Genomic DNA, 18027 nt, shown 5'->3' with positions numbered 1-18027 from the left:
TAGGGGGGCCCGGGCCCCATGGGCAACCCCTCTGGCTACGCCCCTGATTTCGTCAGCTGAGAACGTACTGAGCTTTGTTTTTGCAGGCATGACACAATGGGGGGGTGGGGTAGGGGGTGTGCGATAAGGTTGGTGGTAAATAAGGGGCAAAATCAAGCATGGTGCTTTGCAAGTTTTTGAACCTTATAAGTGCACTACCATCGTCCTTTGTTGGGTTATGAAAACTTGCCATTTATCGGTATTTGCATTTTTCCTCAAAATTATATAAATAAACTTATGTAATAACGTGCGTTTCTTTTCGTCTTATTAAAGACGAAAATTTGGCAGAGTCGAATTCCAGTTTTTGGTGTATTGTATTCATTGTTCTGGTACGAGATCGCGACAGTTTGGGCTTTTTGATTCTATATATATATATCTCGGTTTGTAGAAAAAAAAAACACGCGAACTACCATTTCATCTCTACAAGCCTGTTTCTTGCCCAGGCAAGAAGCAAGAACACAAGCACCAACATCGGCCACAGATTCCTCTCACTCATAGACAAGCCCTTCCCTAAAGACCACAAACTCAGAAAAATCTTCAACCGGAACACAATCAAAATCAGTTATAGCTGCATGAGCAACACCAAGCAGATAATTGACAGCCACAACAAACGCATAATCGCCTCATCAATAACAACCGAAGACGCCCCCACCTCCCTCGCCACCGCCAATAACAAAACATGCAACTGCAGAAAAAAGAACGCGTGCCCCCTTGACGGAAACTGCCTCCAATCATCTGTTATCTACCAAGCCACTGTAACAAGAAAGGACAACAACACCTCCGAAACCTACGTAGGACTAACCGAGAACGAATTCAAGACAAGATATAGAAACCACACCGCCTCATTCCGACATGCTAAACACAGAAACTCGACCGAACTAAGCAAGTACATATGGAGCCTTAAAGACAACGACATAGAACACTTTATTTCATGGAAAATCCTGTCATCTCACTCCACCTACAACAGCTCTAGCAAAAGATGTAATCTCTGCCTCAAAGAAAAACTTATCATTATCCGCCAACCCAAGCTACCAACTTTAAACAAGCGTAACGAGCTAGTGTCTTCGTGCCGCCACAGGAACAAAGCCTTGTTATGCAACAGCTGAACTATTCAATTTCATCATAACAGCCATTCAAATTTCACGCCCTATTTTCATATTTTATACATAGATAGTATATAAGTGATGGTAGTAATATATTCTTAATAAATCTCCTGATGAGTGGGCAACCACGAAACAGGCTTGTAGAGATGAAACGGTAGTTCGCGTGTTTTTTTCCTACAAACATATTTCCTGTCGAAACATATAAAGTTGGATGCTGTCTTGTTCTTTGTTGATGTGAACCAGTCGATTACGGCTTTAGTGCTTTTCCATTGGTGGAAGTTACGTTTTGTTGCGATGGCGGTGTTGATGCGGTCGAGGATACTTTTGCTGATCTTGCCTATTTCGGACTTGGTAGGGTTGATGAGTCTGCAGGTCGGTTTATTAGCGAAGTTCGGTTTGTGGTCTTTGAGTGTTATAAATGCTTGTTTGTTGGCGGTGGTGTCCATTCTGTCGTCGATTCCTAGTTTTGTCGCTATGTATTTTATACATAGATAGTATATAAGTGATGGCAGTAATATATTCTTAATAAATCTCCTGATGAGTGGGCAACCACGAAACAGGTTTGTAGAGATGAAACGGTAGTTCGCGTTTTTTTTCCCTACAAACCAAGATATATCCCGCTCTACACCTATGTATTGAGCACTGTTATATGAACGCCTGCACTCACGCATTATATATATATATATATATATATATATATATATATATATATATATATATAATTTCTTTATATATATATATATATATATATATATATATATATATATATATATATATATATATATATATATATATATATATATATATATAATTATAAAGGAAATGATCAGTAGGGGCGTGGCTATGCCCCCACAACTTTTCTTACGACCGTGCCCCCCCCCCCCCCCCCCCGAAACATATGGAGGCCTGCTACGGCTCTGATTAGCCAATCACTCAGAAACGTATTTCGTCATTTACTTACCGTACCTGCGCATGATATTACACCACTGTTAACCTACAATTAAACTTCGAAATATGTTTGCATATTATTATGTCTATTATGTACAATTCAGAGTTTGAAAAATGGTGTTGCAGCTTATCAATTTTCCTTTGGTTTCCGAACGGTGAATAAATGCATAAATGTGATCCCGCTACAGGAACATAATGTTGGTTCTGGTTTCGTCTAACTGGAAAATAACGGACAAAAAACACTGCTGTTTCATGAATTCATTATTTTCTCTAGTCCTATTCTTTGAAGTAAACCAACAGGAAAGTTTATCTAACGAGGGAAATTTGTGGTTATTCTACAATTCACAGAATTTTCCTCATAGTTCACTTCCTCTCGATTTTGTTGCTATTTTGAGTGTACCAACAGAGGCTGACAGCGACCAGCGGCCTTCAATAGTTTCGCTTAACAATGTTTACTTTTGCGACGCGCACCATAACGGCTCTTTATTTTTCTGACTTACCTTCCAAAAATTCAACATTTGTTGGAGTTCATCATAAAAGAAGTGTTTTGCACACTGAATCTTAATTTCGCCTGGATTTCAGTACAATCTAACCTCTCAGGTATATCCCTGGCGAACCATAAGACTTCATCTTCCAATCAATAATTATCTTTTATATCACGTAGCGGCTCCTGTTAGGTTCACGCCGATAAAAATTTACCCTAATTTGAATGATTGCCTTTTTTAGATTTCTTGCTTCCTCGGATTGTTTTGTGTAATATATTTTAACTGTTCTACCAGCGCTCTCTCTTTCTAATTATCCCCAGAAGAAGCAAACTACCATTTATTTTTGTTTCGAAATAATTATACTAAAACTCTATAACCGTTGAATATATAAATAGAAATATCACATAGAAATAATCATTACGCATTGTCTCGGATAATAAAAAGACCTTTTTTTTCTTAAGGAGCAAAACGGGTGAAATATTTTAATTTCTTTTTTCAAATTAATCCTATTTTTATTATATTTAAAAATATTTTTCTTTTGCTTCATATTTGAATTAGAAACACGAAAAGAAGTGTTTTGTGTGGTATGTGTATGCTCATCCTGACTAAAAGTGTCATATGAAGAAAACGTTGTCGTTTTAGGGGTCTGGTACCTAGCAATTGTAGTTGCTTTTCAGAGGCTCTGCATTGACTAAAGATGGTCACAGTCACTGTTTTTCTCTTTTGAATACAATTTATAAAGTTTGCGAAGCACCTGCGGTACGGCAGCCTTAAAAATAACAAGAATCATGCAGGTTTCCAAATAAGGAATATATTGGTTTGGCCTTATATGGAAGTATATGGAAGTCTGGGAAAAACGGCAAGTTTTGGCTAAATTTTCTTGATATGTCGAGAGAACGGGTGTAGCTACCATGTTTTGTCGCACAAGCTTTAGATTCTCCACCAGATTGTCACAGGGGGTTTTTGACAACGTAGATAGGACAAGGTAGGACAGCATAGATTTGATGCTTGCTTTATTTCCTCTCAGAACTCCCTCCGGGTCGTCTGCTCTCTCTTTCTGTCTCTGAATAAACCTCAGTTAAGCCATCGTCAGTGTGACTCTGACTTTCTTTACATCGCCTCTGATTCTCTCTCTCTCTTTTGATCACTTCTAAACTGAAAAATTATATTTTTCCCTTGATCACATTGTTATTGCCTCCTTATATACTATCGTGACTCTTTAGTTATTCTTACGTTTTAAGCGTTCCTTAGCTAGGTGTGAGAAAGCGTAACAGTTTATATGAGAAAAGAGCACCTGGTTTCCCAAGACTAATTAGAATCACACATTCATCAGAAAGTGTTGGAAATGGTTTGCGGCAGTGGTTTTGATGCTGTGGAAATCTTTTGTATTCGTGGAAATACATATCCCTAACTCTAGTCGCGTGACGGGAGTTGCGTTACACTATTTTCAAAATCGCGGCCTACAAAACAGTAGTAAACACGGATCCTCGACGTACACAGTCTTACGGCGACAAAAAAGAATGATTGAAGCGGACTTCCTTAAATGCTATGCAATGTCCTAATAAGGAATTGACCAGACGAGCTGCAAAAACGACAGTTAACAAAACAAAATTGATTGATATGTTAAGAGGGGCACAACAAATAAATTTACACAGAAGGGGGTTAAAATAATATTTTCACGCTATAAGTTAAAATGCTATAAAAAGCATTAAGGCAGCTTATTTTAATTAATTTAAAATGCATTCTTTTATAAGTAAAGCATCAAAAGAAGTTATTAAATGTATTTGTTAATGTCTAGCAGGTGGTAGTTGCTGGAGTAGTCAGTTTTTTCCTCATACACATAATAGTATTAAAACAAATTATTTCTTAACTTTTTGTTATTTGCGGGTATATGCATATCTAACATCGTTGTTATATACAAAAGCATGCATTTTTTTTCGATAATAAGAGTCACGAACTATAGAACTCGAGACTAACGGCTAGTATAGTGCCACAGACTGTGTGGCTTACATGTAGTACAAAGTGGAGTTTACAGACAAAGCTATAGAAAATACTGTCAGAGTGCTACAATCAAATTGGCGCTAAAGTCAAATAACCCTTCGTTCGCATTTTGGATCAGCTGTGGTCGGCCAGTCTGTGGCATTTTGATAGTCATCATCATTCCTCCTGTGTCAATACACTAATCACTAATAATTCGCTTAAAAGCTTTCAAATACAGGCCCGTACCCAGGGGGGGGTGTACCCAGGGCGGGGGGGGGGGGTGTACCCAGGGCGGGGTGTAATGGCATAAAAGATCAATTTTTGTTCTTTCGGGGGTGGTCAATTTTTTTATACGAACCCTCCCCTCCCCTCCCCCAATGAAAAATTAGGTCCACTTTTTCGGATTTCGCCCCCCAACCCCCCCAAAAAAAATCCAGGGTATTGGCCTATAATCAAGAGCTTTTTGGCAATATCATACAGTTTTTGCTTTCAGATCCTTAACCGTGCTCTTGGTCTAAATTCAATGTCGTGATCTCGTCCTAACCCTTTATCTCACACACCGTTTGGTTAATGTTCATTATTCGTTGAAGCACCTCACTAGACCCCCCTCACCCGCCCCAAGTTTCGCATCGATTTCGTCAAAATCCGCATCGGCATTGATAATCCCACCAGCAAAATTTGTATTTGATGGGAGCTCAAAACAAATCTTAAAAATGTTGGCTGAAGACTGCGTTGAAAACGTGAGCTTAGAAATCGGCACGAGTTTGGCGGCGCTGAAAGAAGTTGAAACAGTGTTAACAGCTTGCATTCCGATTGGCAAATACATTGACAAGTTGGTCTGGGCAAGGTCTTCGAGCTAGAGCATTCTAGGCATTCCTATGAATTTCTTTTTTAATCTAATTGATGACGCCCGCCTAGCTTTCACCAGCTTATCTTTAAGGAACCTCCGTTGTATTCATTGGATATTACTGAAATATACAGAGCGTAAAGTATTGTGTAGAACATATAACGTCTTCATTTGGTTGCCTTACTAACTTTTCTTTCCATTTCTTTTCATTTTTTCTTTCTCCCGGCACGTAGTTCATTTTCTGTGTACCCCTCATCTTGGCAACCAAAAAGCTTTTACTTATTTTTTTCTTCATTATTGAAGAATCCAGGCCTGCGCAAAAATGCGTATTACCTAATAATATGGCGCCATTGAAATCCAAATAACCTGAATTAAGTCGCACTTAACGGGTGATAACGAAAACGGTACGGCGGCGTTAGAGTAATAGGAAGCAATCTCTTACCCTAATGAAGTGCGATTTTATCAATCGTGTTATTATCCGCTATTCGCCGCTAGCGGTGTTGACGGGTCTAGAAGTTATCTATGGAGTAGGCGTTGCGAGGGAGGAGGTGAAAGCTCCAAGCCGCAGGCATATCACAATAGGACCCCCGTTGGCTGGTCCGTTCAACTTCAAGCCTGGATAACTTCATACAATCTTTATAAAAGCGCTAGAGGCACTTCCATCATGGTGACAGGTGATCTAAATAAAGCCAAGTGCACTTGAGAACGTATAGCTCATTCAAACACCGCAGAATGCAACCTTGCTAGTTTTACAGTGTTTTAGGTATGGAGTATGACATGGATAATCAAACGTACACTAGAACAAAGACTTCTATGACTCGGCTATGGATCGTGATGGCATTTGTCTGTGTTGTTGTGTTTCTGAGTGGGTTTTTGATAGGATATTTTGCCACTAAGCAGCCGAATGAGTCCTCTCAACTCGCTGTTCCAAACGGAATCCCGAAGGCTTCAGATTATTTCTACATGCTGCAAGAGGAGGCAAGCGAGGAGAAACTCGCAGATCATTTGAGGTAATTCTATTTTTATTGGGAGTATCTTGCAATTGTCTCTTTTATCTCTGATTCTGATCTGATAATTAGAACTTCGTAAGAAGGAAATTATTCCTCTGGAAGCTGAATATAGTTCTTTATAAGAATATGACTGTTTAATAAGCTATAAAGATATCAAGCTAAACGCAGAGAAATAAGTATACAAGAGGAGTTTCCATTTAATATACTTTTAATTAACATATAATGACAGTTAATGAATAGATTTAATTATCGATCTGATATGATCTCTTTTTAATATACCGCAAATCTCCGTCGCCTCAAAGGCATGACCGCACTTTTTCCAATAACCATTGGTTCAATTATCAGATTAATAGATAATGACATATCATATAAGATTAATTAATTCAGAGAGACAAGCCTCCGCCTACCGTCTTGAATATTAAACCAAGAAAATTTCCATACTTCTACCAGGGAACTTCCCTGCTTTTCCAATGAAGAAACATTGTCGTTTTGAGGGACTGGTACCGAGGACTCTTAGTTTTTTTTTTTTTTTCAGAGACTTTCTCCATCGACTAGAGATGGTCACAGTCACTGTTTTTTCTCTTCTGATTACAAGTCATAAAGTTAACGAAGCACCTGCGGTACGGCAACCTTAAAAAAATAACAAAAATCATGCAGTTTCTCCAAATAAAGAATATATTAATTTCCTTATTTGGAAGTGATCGCGTTCGCCAAAAACGACAATTTTTTGACTGAATTTTCTTGATATGACATAGTTTTAGGTTTTAAAACGGCATTTCACCAGTTTACCTCCTGTCGATTACGGAAAACGCGAATAAAAAAAATACAATTGTAATTGCAGTGTGTCTATAGTTTCTTTGAGGATGTCTCTTTAAAAATGTGACGGATGATTTAGAGCGGATGGCCTAAATTAAATATGGTGGCTTTAAAGATATTTTTTATAGAACCAAAACGATCACTTAGATGTTGACAAATTTGAAGACACCAAAACCAAAGATTCATTATCTAAATTCCTGGTACAAGATTTTTAGAGACAAGGGAGAGCCAAGTACCGTAATGATTCGAATAAGCGCTCCCCTTTGAACTCGTATTTTGGATAAGCGCCTCCTTCCTAATAAAGCGTACCCTCCCCCTAAAAAAGATACCAACAAAACCACCACTTGAATGAACCGATTTAGAAGCTGGTATTTATATGCCGAAATCAAATAAACCCCCCTCCCGTATTATACATCCTGAGGACAGATTAATAAATCAATATAACCAATGTTGTTATAGGTGACCATCACCTTCAAAAAAAACATCCAAGGAATGGTCCATTAGAAATTTGATGGGTGGAAGAGGGGATGGGGGGATAGAGTGAGGGCTGCAATAGGGGACTTGAACTAAGAGATCACATGACTGTTTGGGTGGCAATAAGCGCCCTCAGGCTTTTAGTGGCAAAATAACAGTCACAAAAAGCAACTTATTCAGCGGTTATAAAAAAGCCATTTTTTTTTTCAGAAAAGTTTCAATAAAAGGTTTTATGTTTTTTTTTGTTATCTGGTGTGACGGGCGCAGTCATTTTTTTATTTTTATGTTTGATCATTTTGTTTTGAATTTGCCACCCAGAAATGTCACGTGATCTCTAAGCCCAAGTCCCCTATTGTATAGGATGATATTGCAATAAAAAAACGTGCATTATGCACGTCTTATTTTTTTTTCGACTTTCTTTTTATAGCCACTTCACCTCCGTGCCTCATTTGGCGGGCTCCGATCGCGAGGACGCGCTCGCAGACTACCTCGTCTCGCAATGGCGGGACTTTGGATTTGATCACGTGACAAAGGAGCCGTACCAGGTCTACCTCTCGGCACCACAGGAATCCCGTCCAAATACGATAACTGTCATACGAGATGGGGAGGTGGAATACAAGATTGAAGGGAAAATGAAGGTAATAGCAAATATGGGCATTGTTTTTTTCAGCAACATGGAGTTGTGTAAATTGTGATCCGAACATCATCATATCTACCTCCACACCACTTTAATTGTAACACACTGCTAATACACGATAGGTATTATCAACACCCGCTTTTACTCTACATCTCTTATTCTTCCCCCACCACCACCACGCTAAATACACTCATCTCCCTCATCACCACTTTAACTTTCACAACATACCATATTTTATTCCCCCCACCACTACAGCCCCTAGCCATCTTCGTATCACACCACAATTTTCCTCATCTTCTTTTCTCACCTACCCACCACACAATACCACAACCTGTTTTGCAGCCCCACTTCATTTTTTCACCCTCCACCACCCAATCGTTGAGCCCATCCACCTTTTCACCGGAGTTACATTACTACCATCCCCACTCTACATTATCTTACTAGCCATTCTTCACCATCACCCTCCTACATCACCATACTATATAATCACACCCACTTCACTATCACACCATTTTAGGCCCCTGCGTCTTGGCACAAATACCCGATCCAAACCCAAAAGTTGTGTGAATAGCGATCCGAACACACAACCAAATGCCTTCTTCTTTTCTGCAACAACTGTAGCTGCTGGTGTTGATAGGAAGAGATTTTAAATAAATACCCCCACATAACCCAAAAAGGTGGCCTTGTTATTTTCTTCAAACAGTCAAATATTTGTTGCCCGAGAAGACTTTACTCAAGGGACCAACATTTTGTGTTTTCTGAAACGCCCGCAAAAAACCGCAGGGCCCTTGAGCATTATAAATCAGCGTAAATCAGAGCTCGAGCATGCAACAGCAATTTTTCTAATACCGTATTTGCGAGAAGCGAAGTGGGCCTCGAAATACTGTGGAAACGATACGGGACATTAGAATGTGGGGGAGGTGGGGGATGGGGGGGGGGTTGGGGGTGGGAAGGCAGCTAAACCATACAGGTCATTTCCTTATAAAACTTATCATATAACGTATGCGCGTTATTCATGGAAATGGAATATTTTAGGTGTCCCTAGATCCAAGTTCAGGACAGAGTGAAGACTTCTATCCCTTCATTGGTTACTCTCCAAACGGCACTGTAGAGGGTGACCTTCTGTATGTAAACTACGGCCTGGAACCCGACTTTATGGAGCTGGCAAAACATAACATTAGCGCTGAGGGCAAGATTGTTATTGCGAGACAGGCATTCACGGTAAGCACATAGTCTTATACACCCATTAATAGACATGACGGAAAAACATGACGTGACGCATCAAGTAAGCCCATTTCACATCAAATAAGGCGGAGAATTTCTCTGAGTAATTAGTTACTTATAGCAAACAAAATATCAAGTGCGACTTTTTTTTAATATGATGCGACATTGAAATTTGAGCTTTTCGTCCCTGAGGTAATACACAGGGCAATGATGATCAAGGGAAAATTATCTTAAAAAGCCAAAATCTGGTGATGTGCACTTCGGCCTCACGTTATTTGTGTTTTGGAAATCAGTCCGTAATACAAGGAACCTATAGCCATTGTAAGAAATTGTGTCTTCTCTCTCTCTATCTGGAATTGCGCGTTTTCCAGGTTTTTCTGTCAAGTCCCTTTAATACACATATTTATTATATGGCTACGATAGTACGCGCGCTGTGATTGGCTAATGGGTAGTCGTGACATTCACGTATTGCCCGTCTCTGAGGGCATTACGGAATTCCGTATTGCCCTACAAAAAAAAATCACAATCTTCTGTTTTTTATTTTTTTTTTCCACTCTAAAACTGCAAAATGAGCGACAGCGAACATTCGAGTAGCGAATTCTAACACCCAGAAGAAGCAGAAATGGTTGGTTGGCGGGCCGTGTTTTTCCGTATCCGGAGCGGGATGTATCACCGCTTAATGTAACAACTGCCGCTTAATGTAACGCTAACGCTTAATGTAACAAAAATCGCCGCTTAATGTAACACTAACGCTTAATGTAACAACAAATTAACGCTTAATGTAATAAAACAGTTAAATCTTACTGTAACAAATTTTCAACGCTTAATGTAATAATGGACTTAACGCTTAATGTAAGAACACTCGACGCTTAATGTAATAACCATGAATTTGGAAATAGAATTTTGATAGATTTTGAAAGAACAATTCGCAAGACAACCCAACTTAGGGAAAAGTCGTCTTAGCGTTATTGGGGTGTAATGGGGGGTCATTTAGCGTTTCATCATCAATGATGTCATCACAAATACGAATATCAATATCTTGAGCTACGGGAGTTGTGGCACGACCAAACTGGGGGGGGGGGGGGGTCCAACAAAATGGACACGTGACATTCATATCAAAGTTATTGCCATATGTCATGAACATTTAGCTTTCGCTAGTGCCTAGGTGATTTTTGTTATTAAGCGTTAGTGTTACATTAAGCGGCGATTTTTGATACATTAAGCGGCAGTTGTTACATTAAGCGGTGATACCCAAGACATTTTGTGAGCTTTTTTTTGTTGTTTTGTTCGGTCGCGCGAATTGCGTTATGACAAAATCGACCAAAACACCATTTTTATTATTTTATTTTCCTGAAGAGATTGAATTGATGAGTAAATAACAAGGGGTGTAAAGACCCAAAAAAGTCTCTTTAAAGATAAAACAGGCCCGTAACCAGGATTTTTCTTGGTGGGGTGCGAAATCCGAAAAAGTAGACCTTATTTTTTTCGTGGGGGGGGGGGGGGGGGGTGGGGGAGGAATGACTTCTCTGATAAAAATCTGTCCAGCCTTTGCAGTATCTTCACGGGACATTTATTGTCGGATTTGGTTACCTACCAGATAGATCTAGCTTATGGTTTATATTTTTGTCTTCAAATAGCACGTCCATTGGGATTCGAAAGTGGACCTTCGGCCGTTATGGGGTGGGGGGGGGGGGGGGGTGGGGGTTATTGGTAAATGCAATATTTCCATCAAATCATAAAGCATCACAACGCGATTGGACATTTCATTTTACTTCAGAAGTTTGTTCTCTATATACCATGGAGTTTTCGAACTAAACAGTCCATTCATGCCGTGATGACTGATATCTGAGCTTTCTTTCTTATTGTTTGGATCAACTTCACCTATGATAAAACCTGTAGCTTCCAAATGTGCAAATAGAAAGAAAATAGCCCGAAGAGACGTCCAATAACTTGTTGTTGAATCTTTTCACTCATTTAAATTTTTGATTTGGCAGCGCGCGAGTGTTTCTTGTTTTCCCGCCTTTCTGAAATTGATCGACAAACTAATCGATATTCGCGCGAAAGCGAAAGTTGATTTCTCGTCTTGTCATTTTTATTATAAAAAGCCATATTAAAGAACTTACTAACCTCAACTGTTCTGTTCGCAAAGCCTCGGTCGATACGCCAAAGCCTCAGTTTGATATTTCCCGGCATGACTTCACTCTCGGTTAGTAAGTAGTTAATCTCATCGCTTGGGCAAGCTAGGCTTTCCTTGTTAATTCCTTGCACCACAGGTATCCTGCGGATTATGTTGCGAACAAATGGCGTGAAAAAATCCTTGGCGAGTGCGGGGCCAAAGGGAGGAGGCCAGGTTGAGCACAATACAAGGACAAATCTTACCACTGCAGACACTCGACTCATACGGGGACTTTTACAGACTGAAATGTTAATGACGTTTATAATGTTTTGCTAATAACTCGCCCAAATTCACTGTAAATAAGCTCAGCAAAAAAAGCTGATTTTTAACACTTTTCCCAAACAAAACAGTAAAATTTACGACTTCCATAATACAAATTACAATATATTTTTGCACCTATATTTCCGACCCCCATAGAAGGGAAAAAATTCCCAGAAGTCGTTGATTTTAATTTCCAAATTTTCTTGCCTCACTATATAGTGCCTCGTGGGACCTTATTTTGTCGTAGCATAACGCATAGATCAGGTACCACCAGCGATGCTTGTTATTTCCCATTAATATAACACTCAATAACCCGGAGCTGAGTTTAATTTTTCTTGAGGTTCGAGTTATTGGGTATCAGCTGAAATAGCACAATAGATGCTAGATCGCTTAATAAAGTCTTCGAATGATATGGGTAAATAATGTCTTTGTATTTCCAGATCGACACAGCTGCGAAATATGGCGCCATTGGCTTTATCTCATTCCCAGACGTCCCCTTCTACGCTCCTGAGGGGACTGGGCCAAATGAAACGTACCCCAGCAAGCCCTGGCTATCCCGTGATGCAGTGCAACCTTCATCATTCGCAAAGTACCCATACGTCGGAGATCCGCTGACCCCAGGTCTTCCTGCAATACGCGGGATATACAGGAAACCGCTGAGTGAGTTCAGGAAGACTGCGCCCGCGATCCCGGCACAGCCGATATCCTATGGTCAGGCGCTAGATCTTCTCAAGCTGCTAAAAGGTGTGTGTGTGTCTGTAGAGAGGGGGTCGGGTGCCTTAGAGGGTTGGGGGGGGGGTGTGAAGAGGGTTTGTGAGGAATTCTGACCAATAGAATTGACGTAAATGGAGGGTATTAGATGTGGCAGGTTTAGCGAATAGATAACGATTCACAGTCCATAACGTAGAGAGCCAGGTTTATAGCTACTGAAACAATCCCAATCTGACCTGACACGTATATACAAGCCCGGCACTAAGTCGAAAACCCGGCTCCACTATACTAAATAGAAAACTGCCGACGACTGCTTTATAATGTTTCTCATAGAATATTCACAACACTTCCTTTGCAACCCAGGATGTAGCGGCCAAGAGGAAGGACACATAGTTAAGGTCTTTGTCAGGAAGCTTTCTTTCTCTTCCTAGGAATTACCAAGTGTGAGAAAACATCCGTTTACATCTGCTTATTTGAAGTATGAAACCAGTGCCGTAGCAAGGGTTGGGGCACTCAAGGGGTGTGGCACTGGGGGCACGTGCCCTCCTATTATTTTGAAAAATTATAAGAAAATGACCAGTAGGGGCGTGGCTGTGCCCCACAAACTTTTTCTAAATGTTCGTGTATTGTGCCCCTGCAATTTGTAGAGGCCTTTTACGGCACTGGAAACTATGTTTTAACGAAAGACTTGAACAAAAATACAACTATATAACTTTTTGCCCCTATTGTTATTTCTTTCTTTTTGTAAACGAGATTTCAATATTATCACTTTTTTTTCGTATAGGACCAAATGTGCCGGACTCTTGGTACTCGATCTTCAATACAAACTTCAGCATCGGACCAGGTTTCCATGGTAACAATACGAAGGTCCGCCTTGAAGTTAACACGCAAAGCGAGCTAATGACGTCATATAACGTAATTGGTACGATTAGTGGCCGAGAGGAACCCGACCGGTACGTCATTATCGGAAACCATCGAGATTCGTGGGTGACTGGAGCCGGCGATGCTTCAAGTGGGAGTGCTGTGACGTTTGAGATCGCTCGAGTGCTCGGAAGACTTCGGAAATCTGGTTGGCGTCCTCGACGAACGATTAAGTTTTGTAGTTGGGGAGCCGAGGAGTGGGGATTATTTGGTTCGACAGAATGGGTTGAGCAGAACCGAAATCTTCTAATAGAGCGAGCCGTAGCCTACATCAACCTAGATATAGCCGTGCAAGGTAACTTTGTATTGCGGACTCGCGCTAGTCCTATGTTTAAAAACGTCACTTATCACTGGGCAAAGAGACTAAGCGATCCCGTCAACTCTGACAAAACTGTGTACGAAACCTGGCTTGCGCACACTCCATCTGACCTCGATCCCACGGAGCCAATGATATACAATCTTTTCCGAAGCAGTGATTACGTGGCGTTTTACGATTACATTGGTATCCCCTCTAGTGATTACGGATACTGGTTCGGATATAAACGTCAAAGTAGAATGTACCCTGTCTACCATACGACGGACGATACGTTTTATTGGATGAAGATGTTCGGGGACCCGGGTTTCAAGGCGCATAAAGTAATGGCCCAGCTGGTTGGAAGTATCGTGCTAGATGTTGCTGGTTCGATACTTTTACCGTACAAGCTAACAGACTATGCGCACATGTTGAATATTTCCTATAACAAGGTTCTCAACTCGAACCTTTTCTATGGCACCGACGTTGTAGAAACACATTTACGGTTCCTTAAGGAGGCCATCAACAAGTTTTTCAAGGCAGCGATAAGGTTTGACGCGGAGAAAGATCGTATACGTTTAAGTAATGACACCTTGAGAATTAGAGTTACAAATGATCAGATAGTTCAAGTAGAAAAAGCGTTCATAGCACCAGTTGGGTTGCCAGGGAAACCTTATGACAGGCATGTCGCCTTCAACTTTGGATTTCACAACATTGATGATCTGCGTGCAACGTTCCCTGGGATTACCCACGAGGCGTTCCTCGCTCTGGAGTCGAAGGACTGGGACGGGTCTCGAAGGCAGATTTCTATGGTAATCAATGCCGTGCAAATGGCAACAAGCTTGATTGAGCGTGTCCATTTTCCTCAATAGATTTTAGATGTTTTATGATAATTTGTGACGCCTTCTCAGTCCTGGGCGACTTATATTTGTGTAAATAGGCCTACCAAAGGTTAACCTACCAGTTACAAGGCCGTAGCCTACATCAACCTAGATATAGCCGTGCAAGGTAACTTTGTATTGCGGACTCGCGCTAGTCCTATGTTTAAAAACGTCACTTATCACTGGGCAAAGAGACTAAGCGATCCCGTCAACTCTGACAAAACTGTGTACGAAACCTGGCTTGCGCACACTCCATCTGACCTCGATCCCACGGAGCCAATGATATACAATCTTTTCCGAAGCAGTGATTACGTGGCGTTTTACGATTACATTGGTATCCCCTCTAGTGATTACGGATACTGGTTCGGATATAAACGTCAAAGTAGAATGTACCCTGTCTACCATACGACGGACGATACGTTTTATTGGATGAAGATGTTCGGGGACCCGGGTTTCAAGGCGCATAAAGTAATGGCCCAGCTGGTTGGAAGTATCGTGCTAGATGTTGCTGGTTCGATACTTTTACCATACAAGCTAACAGACTATGCGCACATGTTGAATATTTCCTATAACAAGGTTCTCAACTCGAACCTTTTCTATGGCACCGACGTTGTAGAAACACATTTACGGTTCCTTAAGGAGGCCATCGACAAGTTTTTCAAGGCAGCGATAAGGTTTGACGCGGAGAAAGATCGTATACGTTTAAGTAATGACACCTTGAGAATTAGAGTTACAAATGATCAGATAGTTCAAGTAGAAAAAGCGTTCATAGCACCAGTTGGGTTGCCAGGGAAACCTTATGACAGGCATGTCGCCTTCAACTTTAGATTTCACAACATTGATGATCTGCGTGCAACGTTTCCTGGGATTACCCACGAGGCGTTCCTCGCTCTGGAGTCGAAGGACTGGGACGGGTCTCGAAGGCAGATTTCTATGGTAATCAATGCCGTGCAAATGGCAACAAGCTTGATTGAGCGTGTCCATTTTCCTCAATAGATTTTAGATGTTTTATGATAATTTGTGACGCCTTCTCAGTCCTGGGCGACTTATATTTGTGTAAATAGGCCTACCAAAGGTTAACCTACCAGTTACAAATTAGAAGGTCATAATCCTTGGTCATGCACCGACTCGCACGGGTAAGAATTGATGTTGACCACACCCAAAGTGTTACCCCTTAGAGTGTAGGATTAGAGTTGATTTTGCCAACGACCACCCCCGTTTGTTTTTAATGGAGTGCCCCCCCCCCCCCCTCAACCACATGAGAAAAAAATATGTGCTCGTGTATGCTCGCCAATGCGCGAGACCACTTGCTAGTCTCCTTTGCAAACATCCAGGTTAACATTCTCCTTAAAGTAATTTATATATATATATATATATATATATAGAAATCGCCCGGCAAGGGTCCATGTGCTGTTCAGACACACACGGTTGGCGTCAGCATGCTCCCTAAAACTAGATTGTAACGTAAGAAACATTATAATTGTTGTATAAAACAAATATATCTTTCATTGAGAAATCAAGCACAGCGCTCGTTTGAATAAGAAAAAAATCAAAAACAGCGTGTGCGCTTATTTAAAATTTAGGTGCGCGTCACTTCAAAACCTATATTATAAAAATAAAAATAACCTCCGTTATTAGAAGTCATCATTTTAATTACCTCTGTAAAGTTTCGTAAAAATTCGGTCACTCTTACCTCACTCTACATAATATAAGGAAGCACACGGAGCGCCTCGGCTCGCTCACGACCAACTTTGCTCAAAGACGATCTTTTTCACAAATTTTTACACCGTGTCGTCAAACGACCGGCCTAGAACTGTGCTCCGAAGATGTACCCACATCGTGAATGTGAACAAATCCACATAAGCTCGTAAATGTCAGCAGATTCGATAACTCCACTGCGTCAATTACATATGACTTATTTCTGACTTTTCATATGACTGTTTGATCAAGTGGTTAAGTGGGGGGTTTGATCGAGATGTCAGGAAACAATTAGCTGGAAATCAAAATACACTAGAAGACCAGCTCTACTCACATCAATTGAATACTAAGAGTAACAAAGTTCGATTTCTGATTTTACGGTTAAGAAGAAACGAAGAGGGTGGTTTCAAAAAGTTTGTAGGGTTTATGGCAGATTTCTATGGTGTTGATAAAATCTTCTGCCATTGAGTTGGCTTCCCACGCCATTGTTTACGTTAGAGCCCCAGGATTAATCCAAATTGATTGGTTATAAAGCTAAAGGGTAGCAGGGGATTGGGATAATAAAATAAAAAGACACGATGAGGTTTGCGTTTTTTTTGTTATTTTATGTAATACAAGTTCAGACTTTTAGAGCCTTCGTCTAAGTCTAATTCTAGTCAAGTAGTGATAACGTGCAATCACTGCGATCAGGATGGGATTCAGGTGGGGGGGGGGGGGAGTCTAGTCAAGTAGTGATAACGTGCAATCACTGCGATCAGGATGGGATTCAGGTGGGGGAGATTCTAGTCAAGTAGTGATAACGTGCAATCACTGCGATCAGGATGGGATTCAGGTGGGGGGGGGGGGGGGGAGGGAGGGGGATAGGTGCACTCATATATAAAACCTATTGCAGCAGGCAAATGTTTGGGATTTAGCTCCCCATACATTACCTCTAAAATTTCCGTTCGAAAGGGGAAGCACCTCACTCCCCCCCCCCCCCCCTCCCCCCTCCGTCCATCCGTCCCCGTCCGGCCTGGATTATTTACCATTTACATGCTTCCTGCTGATTTTATACATTTGTGAAAGTGATAAGCTAACTTAACACTAATACCTAAGTTTGTTTGGTGAAAATGCAGATTGTTTGAGGGGGACAAAAGTATCGAATGAGCTTGTATAGCATATGCTATACTAAAAAAAAAAGTTTGGAAATATTTTCGAAGCTCTTAAATGACAAAAAAAAAATGTTCAATTTATTAATCCTTACAGGAAAAAAAACATAGCAGTAGTAATTTAAGCATCCCACCCATTTCGCCTTTGTCCCCCTCTCCATCGATACGTCAAACATATATGTCAGTGCATTAGCCTAGGGTGTCTTATAAGGGTAAATATTTAACAAATAGACCCGGGCCGATTGGACTATGATTCAAAATATCATAGTCCAAAGGCCGACAGGTCTAACTGGTTGAAATTGAAAATGGTTTTTATATATTTGCGGTCGTTTTTAGTGCCGGTCAATGACCGCTCATACATTATCACATTGACGCG

General features: G+C 40.7%; 2 protein-coding genes across 3 annotated transcripts; both read left to right on the top strand.

Annotated features, from left to right (window-relative positions):
* Window positions 1–5958: 5958 nt before the first annotated feature.
* LOC5506360 (putative N-acetylated-alpha-linked acidic dipeptidase) lies at window positions 5959–17082 on the top strand. Of its 2 annotated transcripts, XR_007306863.1 has the most exons (6): window positions 5959–6412; window positions 8130–8340; window positions 9375–9560; window positions 12441–12744; window positions 13496–14875; window positions 15881–17082. XR_007306863.1 is itself a non-coding variant. In XM_001627023.3 (5 exons), exons 1-5 carry the CDS (start codon window positions 6168–6170, stop codon window positions 14794–14796), a joined length of 2247 nt encoding a protein of 748 aa, XP_001627073.2. In that variant the 5' UTR covers window positions 5959–6167; the 3' UTR covers window positions 14797–14882. The 2 variants fall into 2 exon arrangements, 1 of the variants encoding a protein (XP_001627073.2); XM_001627023.3 differs by lacking the exon at window positions 15881–17082 and having other exon boundaries at window positions 13496–14882.
* On the top strand, window positions 14881–17082 carry LOC125560780 (putative N-acetylated-alpha-linked acidic dipeptidase; the record flags this gene model as incomplete). Its single annotated transcript, XM_048723173.1, has 1 exon — window positions 14881–17082. A coding segment is annotated over one exon (921 nt), but the record flags the coding sequence as incomplete, so codon positions are not given.
* Window positions 17083–18027: the final 945 nt, after the last annotated feature.

This window comes from Nematostella vectensis, chromosome 15 (genome assembly GCF_932526225.1).
Source record: "Nematostella vectensis chromosome 15, jaNemVect1.1, whole genome shotgun sequence".
NCBI lineage: Eukaryota > Metazoa > Cnidaria > Anthozoa > Actiniaria > Edwardsiidae > Nematostella > Nematostella vectensis.
Note: the sequence above shows the minus strand (reverse complement) of the source record. Positions and strands in the feature narration are given on the sequence as shown.

Excerpts from the sequence above, each read along its gene's own strand:
- LOC5506360 (XM_001627023.3), top strand. The coding sequence starts at position 6,168 with ATGGAGTATGACATGGATAATCAAACGTACACTAGAACAAAGACTTCT. Across the intron at positions 9,561-12,440 it reads TTGCGAGACAGGCATTCACG|ATCGACACAGCTGCGAAATA; the intron begins GTAAGCACATAG and ends TTGTATTTCCAG. Across the intron at positions 12,745-13,495 it reads TCTTCTCAAGCTGCTAAAAG|GACCAAATGTGCCGGACTCT; the intron begins GTGTGTGTGTGT and ends TTTTTCGTATAG.